The 10,563-nt window shown below is 37.0% G+C and overlaps 1 protein-coding gene across 1 annotated transcript in view; it reads right to left on the bottom strand.

Moving 5' to 3' along the window:
- Nucleotides 1-453: 453 nt before the first annotated feature.
- THSD7A (thrombospondin type 1 domain containing 7A) overlaps nucleotides 454-10,563 on the bottom strand; it is a 314,907-nt gene continuing 304,797 nt past the window's right edge. Inside the window, exons 29-30 of the mRNA XM_075419258.1 lie at nucleotides 9,290-9,377; nucleotides 454-7,733 (exon numbers count right to left, since the gene is read on the bottom strand). Coding sequence (XP_075275373.1) covers nucleotides 7,649-7,733; nucleotides 9,290-9,377 — 173 coding nt within the window. The 3' untranslated portion in view covers nucleotides 454-7,648. The remainder of the gene's footprint in view (nucleotides 7,734-9,289; nucleotides 9,378-10,563) is intronic.

The raw sequence follows: 10,563 nt of genomic DNA, 5'->3' as shown, positions 1-10,563 counted from the left end.
GAGATCCAAAGCTGGAATACGCATGTATGGAGATTCCTGTTATGACCTGAAGCACTGAACATCAACCTGAACTCAGGACTGTGTTATCATGTGTATGATGATACACATCTCTGATAAATTGTTTTAGATATACCTTGAGATCAACTGTATTACCCATGATCTGAAGTTGGTGCAGCTTATAAAGAAAGTAACTAAAACCAGAATGTCCATGTGTGTTTAGGGTAACACTCAGAAACAGGAAATGTGAACATATAACTTTCTGCCATGGAGCTGCTCACAGCAATAGGGATTTTGGTTGACTTCTGTGATGATTTACTCTTCAGAGAGTTCACAAACAGAGAACATTTCCAAGCTAGTCCACCAAACTTTCATCCCAGAATTCTTGAAAAAATAATGGATACTAAGGATTTGAGCTTCTGCTAATCATTGTTTATTGTCATATCACAGTCAGCTTTCCAAAGAGGGAGTTCTCCGCTCTGCTGTAATTGTACACACAGAAGAGACAGCCCTTACTAAGAATTTACAATGAAAATTAACACAAAATGCATATAACAAGGGAACAGTAGAGAAAACTGTAAAGTAACAGCAATAGAATGGTGTGATTGAATGTGAAATATGTAGAATTAAGTATCTTCAAGGTTTCCAAATACACAGCTGCAGCTTTGGTTGCATGAAGAGAGGAAACAAATTACTTCAGCCTCAAAATTCACATTTTAAGCAGGCATATATTTGCTTTTGACAGCATGCCTTCAAATACCTGTAACTTGTCAGCTGGTAACTATTGTTGTCTAACCATGGTCTTAGGAGTGAGAAGACGCATCAGAAGAGAATTAAGGCTATGACAGCAACCAGTGCAAATCAGAAAAGTTCCAGGTAAAGATGACATCTGGCATTTGACACAGTGGGGGCATAGAAGGAAAGTTGTTAAGGTTTAGAGTATGAAAGCAAGACAAAATATCTCACACTTTCTATGTTCTTCTGTGATAGTTTTCATATTTTTCTGTGATACAAGTTGCGTAAATAAGTTTGGGTTCAGTTTGGGAGAGGTATTTGTAGTAGTTCATTAGGCAGTCAGCGCATTAAAAATAATTTATTAATACTGGACAGCCAACAAAATGTGAAAGTGCATACACAGACCTGTTAACTAAATTCTGATCATGGGTTCAAATTACATTGCTATTTCCATATATCTCAATAAGCAGCACTGGGAAGAATTAAAAAGCTGCAATTTAAGACACAGTTTGACATGTATAGGTAAGAAAGGGGTTTTGGTTTTATAATTGTTAAGGAAAAAATTAGGCTTGCTTTCAAACCCAACGCTGAACTTGAGATGAAACATTTTTTTATTTGTAAGATAAGGAAAATGGAACTGATATTTACTGAGAAACAAACACAAAATATTCTGCCAATTTAAAGAAATACAGTGACACTGAAGCAAATTTTTGAAAATAAAAACTCCTTCATTTTATAATTTCAATTTCAGGATATAATCCTTATAAACTTCAGGACTAGGCTCCGAATACAACCCACAAAATATTAAAACAGATGTGGGAGCCACCAACCCCTCATCTATAAACAGGCAAGTACCAAATCTTGTTTTCTCTAAAAAGACAAAGGATTGACAAATACATAAATGCATAGTAATAATTAAATAGGTTCAACCTTGATCCTGTGGCTAAGTTTTAGCTTCACCACAGTGACAAATTCAAGGCCTTTTTGCCTTCCCAAAATGGGGCCCCAAATCAGACATGTCGCTCCCAACAGAGCTTTATGAAGGCTGGGGGCACTAACCACCTCCTTCAAGCTGTGTGTGTGGTTGCCTCCCTAACCACCAGGGTCTGCAGCTGAGTCACGATTAGCACGTTGTCCACCAGGACCACCACCCCCTACATCCTTTTCAGCAGAGCTGTTACCTAACCAGAGCAGGACAGACAGGATCAAGTAGCATCCAACAGTATCAGCTTGTCAAGGCAGCTCAGAATATTAATACCAGAAATGACTTATACATGAGACTGGAAGGTTTGTCTTAAAGCACTGCCATATGCAAGTACCAGCAGATTGGTGTTAACATCTGCCACTCTGAGACTACTGAGGTCTCACGGTGCAAAGTTGCCTGAGGGCAAACAGAAAGAGCAGCAGCATCTGCCTAACGTTGCTGAAGGTGTGCCTCACAGTAAGCCTCGCAACCTTTCAGATCAAGCAGAACTTAGCAAAGGTGCCCCATTTTCAGAAGGAGGTAGGAGCTACTTCACCAGCATGTCACCACAGGACAACCCCCTCCACGGCCAGGGGCACTGCCCAAATGACAGCAAACTAAATGAGTCGCCTGCTCCCTGTGCTGCTGGAAAAGAAATGAACAAGGAAGCAGCTACTAAGACACTCCCCCCACACAAATCCCCATCCGCCTGAAATAGTGCAAATTGTTTGTTCATCTGCTTGGTCGCCAGCTGCTTTTAGATAGTCATTAAGCTTTCCTGTGTCAGAAGAACCGGAAGAGTCAAAAATAAGCTTTTCTATAGCCAAATTGTGCATAGTGATGCCAAGCAGATCCTGAACGGCTGCTTAAGCTCATTACTGTTTCAGTAGGATAAGTTGTCTAGACTTAATATTGTAGATCTTCAGATTACTAGAAGGCAAAAATATTTACAATGCTTACCTAAGCCTTTTGATTTACCTCGCTGTTTATCTTCTTTCATTATACTTGTACTGGAAATATGTGTTCTCCTTTTTTTTTTTTTTTTTTTAATAAAGAATACACTTACCAATCTGTAAGCTATTACTCTAGAAGTCACACAGCTAATTGCCAAAGTCCAACCATAAGTTTTCTCTACTGAATGTGAAGACCTTATGATCTTCATTAGCATACCATAGGTAATCCTCTTCTGCAGAGTTTACATAAGAATTTTCATTTTCTTCTCTCAAGCATATTTTTTAACTGTTTGTAGAATTCTGCCTGTAGCTAATTAACCAACTTCAAATGATCTAAACAATTTCTCTATTAAATTGCAGGTGAGAAGACAAGTCCAATGCTTATGTTATTTTTCTGTGGATTTCAGCAGGAGAAAATGTAGGTAGGAAGTACCTTTGAAAATTCTGAAATGCCTCTAAAATCAGAGTTGTGTGCCCTCAAAATTGGGTTTAAACCTTTTAAGGGTTAGCCTGGATGGGTTACTGGGGAGGTAATAGCTACTGAAATTGAACACAACCCCATGAACTGATGTGTAAATATATGCCGCAGAAGAGGACATAAAAAATTTGAGTTTTGGGGAAGACAGAGACAGAATATAAGCAATTATGCAAAGAAAAGCTGAGTCACTTTTTTCACTAGGTAATCAACAACAAATCCTTGATTCTAGAAAAAAATAGAGCAAATTTGGTTATGGTTATTTGACAACTGGGATCTAAATGTCAGTTTTATTGATTGCATTGGGTATATTTTTTTTTATTTGGAGGAGGAGGATTTTGCTCCCTGTTCCTTTTCATTTAGGGACAGGGACAGCTTCAGCTTCACTGAATTGAATAAATGTCTTTTAGCGAGACCTTGATCTAGCCCTTATTCTCCACAAATGGGTTGTTTTTGCTAACCTAAAAATGGCAATTAAGGAAAAAAAAAATTAAAATGCAATTAATTTATTGGATTTCTTGCATATTTATCAATGAAGTAAATATGCATTGTAAACTTCTACGTCAACAAGGACTGTATCAGTGGGCTTTGATAGTTACATTAACCTTAGAAAGCATTTTTCTCTTTCTGAAGAGAAATACTAATTTTAATAAGGGTATGTTAGCTTATTTCCTTCAAAGACACTATTTAAAAGGTGGTCATATTTTAAGGATCTGGCTTTTATTATCACTCTATCCCAGGCTAGTATACTACATAGGTTAAAAAAACACATGAAATGATTTTGTGTTTATATTTATTGTCAGCAATACATCAGTTATGTAAAAATAACCCAGATGAAAATGTAAGACTTGTTACATTTTCATATATCTGTATTAACTGAATAAAGCTTAGTGACAATATTCACAAATTTGAAGTAGTTGTACGTAAACATTTTGTGCATTAAAAAAGAAATATACATAATTTAAAAATAAAAATGCATTACACAATTTACAAATTAACATTAACCAAAAAAAAAAGGTAAACATTCCTCAGACAGCTGCCTCCTTGTTCTACAAAATAAATATTCAAGTAAATTAAGTTAGGCAAAATAAACTCTTAACTTTGGGTAAGCACAATTTACATAAGGTAAAAGGACAGATTTCCATATCATTCAAGGTATATTTTACAGTGATTTATACACAGAGGTTTTAAATTTGTCTCTTCAGATTGTAATATTGGAAAACAAACATTATTACATTTTGGCAGGAGAAGGGAGTTTCAAAATTGATGTTTTATACCAAATATAAACAAGCTAGAGCAGTTGCACCAAAGTATCAAAAAGGAACTGCTCCAGGACTCAAAGCAGACACAGCAAGCTAGAAACTACAGATTTAAAAAGGAAAATACAAACCACCACATCAACAGGAAAATGTCTACTTTGCTATTTTCTGAAGGGTTTTTTTGATCACTGGAAACGTTACTTTCACAAACTAACAATCTACGGTAGTGGCTGCTTTAGGCACTGGATTTGTAGAAGCACTCTGATTTTTAAAGCAAATTGCTTCTCATTTGAAACTGAAAATTCATCTATTATTTGTTTCTGTTTCAATGCTAATGGGCTGAATTACCTGTGCAACTTTTAGCTTTACATACAATTTCAGCCCTCCTTATAGCCTAATATTTTGTTCTTGACAAGGGAAGTCATCCTGGCTTGAAATGTCCATGCACTCTGTTCATTAAATAAAAACAATAAAAATGCACTCTAGATTTTAAATGCAGCACTAGTGTGATGCAGATGTGCACCAGCAAAATTCACTGACTGGATAGAAAATGTAGCACGTACCACAACACTTGCACGGATTTCAAAGGCCAAACATCAGTAAAAGAACCTCCTATCTCTTTTTTTAATTTGTCCAGTTTATATAGTGAGAAAAAGGAGATGGCATACCTTTAACTTCAAGTTATTAAATTCTTAGGTTCAGGACATAAAAATCTTCAAGGCAAGAACTAGGTAACAGCTCCTGCTAAGACCAGCCAGCATAATAACGATGACGCATTGCCAATGAAAGAAACCCTGTTCCGTCAATTCCCTATTGGTCCAATACTATTTGACAGCACAGAATAAGACTTTTAAAAATACAGAAATCATAATTAAGCTTTGTGTCTTCACATGATAGTTACCGTTCTTTAAAATTTTATACCTTTGCCACATTATATTTTGTATGTCTGACAAAATAGGAATCAACTAGGTTTTTCTTATTTTCTACTCAAGAATGCTGAAGTAATTAAATTAATCAAAATTTGTTTTTTTTTCCTATGGATCTTTACAAAGCAGCATAAGACTGAAGCCCCCAATCCTGCAACACGTATACAAATGAACAACCGCTGTGGCAGGGGACCGTGGCACGTCACCAGCTGCAGCCGGATAAAGGTATAAAATGAGAAATTAAACCTGTACAAAAGATTGTTACTATTGTTCCTCTCTGCTCATCGTTCCCATTTGGGGAATACTTCTGCAGTGGGAGGAAGATTATTTTCTCGGTGCAGTAACACCACGCTGGTAATGTAAGTTAGCTAAGTTAAAGTAGGACCATGATCTCTCTTGAACATTGTACACAATGCACATTGGTTCCAAGAATTATTCTACATGGAACAAAAGTAGGTATTTTTAAGGGCTCATGTTACCCACTGATGTCCACGAGAGCCTTGTCATCAGTTTCAGTGGATCTGGGCCAAAGCTGCAAAGCTACGGTTTTATTCAGTGTGCAAAAACTGGTGCTTCTTGAGTAAATAGCATGATGAGTAGGCAGAAACGGTTTAGGTTATAAAAAAGACCTGAGAACCTAATACTGAATTTTATATAACAATTATTTTTGAGAGGTTGCCTGATAAAGTTTTGTATTGCTTAGTAGTGGCACAATCACTTATATGTTCAGGTGACACATAGAAGCCATTTGATGAGAATAACCCTTCTCAGGTCATGAATCACATCTGTAACAGGAATGTAGATACAGTGGCAAGTCAATGAGCTTCATGTTGGAAGTGTAACACTGAAAAGCCATAAGCATGGAAGAGGTTAACAGTGAGTTTATGTACTGCCAGACTTTTTAAAAAAGTCACAAGTATTCAAATGGCAGAACTATTGATCTTATTGTTTACTTGCCAGTACACTCAAGAGTTTAACTGAATAATTAAAGAGTCTGTCCAATTATCCTAATTAGAAAAGATGGAAGGGCAGAGTATTGCACTGTCAGCAACAGTGAAAATGCTCTCACTAGCAGAAGGAAAAAAAAGCAAAACCATTTTATTGTAGTTGAACAAACAATCAGAATACCTTTTTAGACATGTATGTCACTTGACTACAGGGCAACCACTTTTCTTTTTCTTTTCTTTTTTTTCTAACAAAGTTAACAAATATAAAAAATCTAGTCATAAACAGCCTTCAAAGTACAATTAGAAACCAGCAGGACAATCTACACCAGTATAGGTAGACAGGGCAAGAAACTAGACACTTGTATTACTGCCATGATATAGACTACAAATGGCCGCTGTGACGAGGAACGGTGTGTACAGTATGCGTCGTCAGCTGATTCCATCCAGTCGCAGTCCAGACCGAATGCTACTCTCTTCAGGATTCAACACCTGTCTACTCGACACTCCGTGCACAAGATACATCATCATTCTTTCTGAAAAGAGGCAGTTTCTATGGCAATACTAGTTAAGTGCATACCATGCTGCACTAATATAGTGCAAAAATTTGCCTTACTTGTAGCAAAAAAGATGCAGGCAACAGTTTGAGTTAGAGGAAGTAGAAACATATTGTAACATTTTCAATGGGTATCCTTTTCCAGATAGCAACTGCTAGAAAACACTGAATCCGAGAATACCTCCTTTCTGGATGTACACGAGGCCTTTATACTTCGGAGTGATAACAGGACAGAACTTTGCAAGTGAGTCATTGCCCTCTGAAATGCAGGTTAACACAAGTTATCATCAACTGGCAAACTGTGGAACTTGCTGAATGGGTTAAACACAGTTAAAAGTTAATATTGTACTAAGCACTTAAAATGCTCTTTAACAAGTATATAATCTGATAGAGTAATACATATGGTTCAACTGAGTATATATGTTATGCCTGAATGTAAAGAGTCATAGCTTGGTACAAACTCTTCATGCATACTGATTATACTTGGTTAATGTTGCAGGGGCTTCCAACTGTTAATACTATGTCAGCCACAGTATTCTGGAGACACAAGTGGTACTTATCATTTGTAAGACTGAGGAAAGACCACAAATCTCCAACCGCAGTGTCTATTAATGTGATTCTGCCAGATTTCTCAGTGCTGATGGTCTAAAGTAAAGCGGTAACACCTTGAATATCCGTAGGCGTTACGAAATCCATCCTTCTTTATCTATGGTGCAATTACAAAAAAAGAAAGAGTCAAAGCGCTTAATCCACTCCATAGAAAATCCCTGTGGCTTTGGATACCTTCTGATTTTACTCCATTAATTTAGACTCCATTTGTCACCATGGGAAATTATATTTTACATATCTGCATCTCCATCATAAGCCAAGGTTAAAGGTTTCAGTCGGTTGTTCTGCCTTCTCTGGGGCTTCTTTGGCTTTTTGCTGAAACAATAAGATAATTTGTAAATAGAACAAGAAACTAATAACATAGCAAAGATGGACTTCAGTCTTAAATGAAAGATGAGTGTGTTGTTTTAAGATAATGCATTTGGTTGTTCATTTGTAAAAGCTATATTGGATCAGTAATTATCTCTTTATCAACCCAAAGCAACATCTAACTCAAAGTTCAGTTCTTCAGAAACAGGCTGTTATGGCGCTGATGTGACTTGATGAAATCCTTGGCAGGTAATCCTGCAAGATCAGTCAGTATTCAGAAGAACCTAGAGCCCGCAGTGCAATATTTGGCCATGTATCAAAGCTCCAGTCAGGCTCTTTTAAATTATAAGACTCAAATCTTAACCTCTCTTGACTCATCAAGGGTTTCCACAGGAAAGTTCCATCTTTTGATTAGTTTAATCTCATTATACTTGCTGGAATGACTACAGTTAATTCTAGATGTTATAATTAAACGAGTCATAAATAGCAGGGATATAGCTGTTAGCCATAGCCATTCCCTGTCTAGCCTTGAATTAGATTTTAATCCAGCAGTATTTCCAATCCATTTGATATAGTTTTAAAAAATCACCAAGCCAAAGGAAAATGCGTGTTTATGCATGTTTTAGTACTTGTCTTCTTTTAGACTGTAACACATGTATTTCTTTAAACCAGGCCTCTGCATCCTCAGTCTCGTCCAAAATCTTATCTCAGCTATGTCACTTAGGCTGCTCAAATCTAAATCTTTGTTACCAAACCAGTTGTTACAGTGGCTTGCAGTGGCCACAGATTCCAGTGCGAAGAATTTGCAGGGGAGTTGTATGATAATGGATTTTCTTTTACTCAAAAAATAAAAGATTTTTTCCTTACTTAGGCAGAAGTGAGATCTGGGGGGAAGTTTACTAAAACCCAAACAAATCTAGAAGCCCCCGAAATGCCTACTAACACAGTACAGCCAAGAGCGTGATGTGTATGACCACACCTCCCTCACCTTCCACCTTCACAGTCATTTGGATCAGAAATTCCAAACAGGGCCTAAAAAATGTTGGGGAGAGCATTCTCAAAGATGTCTTATTCTTGCAACAAATCTTTGCTTTCACATGCACTAAGATTTTTCAACAAAATATTGTTTCATGTATGAAAAACACACGAGAAAGTTTTCAGACGTTTTTTGGTTGTGTATCTCTATATCCTGACAAATATAAAATCTGACTTGCCTGATTATTAAATTTCCTTATTGTTCTTTCTCTCTGCATTTTGTGATACAGATGCAATGAAATTATCATGGACACAGCACATTCTTAACAGAGATAAACTGAATAAAACAAAACTATACACTAATCTACCCCATATTTGTAAGAAGTTGTTCTAACCTCAGGAGAGCATGTGTTTATCCTTTATCTAGACTACAACCAGAGTCCACTAACCTGAGCTTGGACAAAAGGACATGGAAAATTAAACACTGTAGTTCACAGAAGTGTCTGCAGTATCTACAGCGGCAAATGTAAATGCTTGCATTACAGTCTGTGTGGGACTGCTTGTTTGTAAATAATTAAAGAACTCACCAGGCTAGATAGATCATAGAAACAATAAAGATGAGTAAAACAAATGCACCAGCAGCTACACCATAAACCCAGGTCTTCAGCCTCCCATCTAAAAGGAACGAATGTTAGTCAGTAGTGTTTGAGTTAGTCTTGTTCAATGATTAGTTCCAATGTAGTATAGAAATACTTTTATAATCCAAAATAAATGTCTCCACTAGCAATTATAGCTTAATAAGAGTAAATATTATTAAACAACTGAGCAGTAACTTCTCTGTGCACTTGAGTTCTGCTTTTCAGCTGAAGTCTGGATAATTCAAACGGAGCCAAGATGTGGGGCAGAGGTAGCGAGACCCCCTCAGAAACCTAGCCCCTGCGCCTGCTGGTAGCAGGCAATCCTTCAGCATGATCGCAGGGCACTTTATCAGCCTAGAACTCATTTATGCTATTAGCACCACTTTCCATACTACCTCCACTAAATCAACCTGCCTGTTATGTTCATTCTTGTTGCTATGAAATATCTTTAGCATGTTTTACCTCATCCACACATTAACTGCATATACACAACTTTTACTAGTGCATAAAGTAGTAATTTTCCAATTTCTTCCCCTATAAATGCAAGTTTTGTTGTTATAAGCCAACTTCCCTTCATGGAACACACCAAAAAAGACAACCCTTGTTCATAAATAGAACAACTGTCTGTTAAGAAGGACAGTATTTACGTGCAGCCTGTGCAGTCTGTATTTTGGACATGATGTCCCTGCAGGCTGAGGTATACATCCCACTCTCCTGTTGCTTTCATCCTAGATGTACCCACTTCTCCTACGAAAACGGTGTGACTTGCTCTTTCTGTGGGGTTTTGCTCTGAACCCCAAACCAGCATGTCACAACCCAAGGTCAGTTCATGCTCTTTGACCCACTACTTTTATCTGACTCTTTTTGCAAATTGGCTTCCTGAAAGCATTCTTTTACAGGAGGTTAGCTAGCCTTGTTGCACCTCCTTGACAATGAAAATTCCATAAAAAGGCCGAATTATTTCATTTACAAGGGGGAAAATTTTTATTCCATGAAGTCATGTATTTTCAATGTAAGCAAACACAGCTAAAATTTTTCTGACCAAATACTTACTGCTTCCTGATACCTCTGTAGGAAAAAAAGGCATTATCAATGCAGTTGATGTTTTTACAACAACATAATAACAAAAATTAGTTAGATTAACTTTCCTCAGATTCACAGTAGCCCTCTCAGTTGCTGTGTAGATAAGTTCAGGCTTTCTGTTCTCTAGCAGTGTAAAGTCT

Source organism: Opisthocomus hoazin, chromosome 4 (genome assembly GCF_030867145.1).
Source record: "Opisthocomus hoazin isolate bOpiHoa1 chromosome 4, bOpiHoa1.hap1, whole genome shotgun sequence".
In the NCBI taxonomy this organism is placed as follows: domain Eukaryota; kingdom Metazoa; phylum Chordata; class Aves; order Opisthocomiformes; family Opisthocomidae; genus Opisthocomus; species Opisthocomus hoazin.
This window is presented reverse-complemented; position numbering and strand designations above follow the sequence as displayed.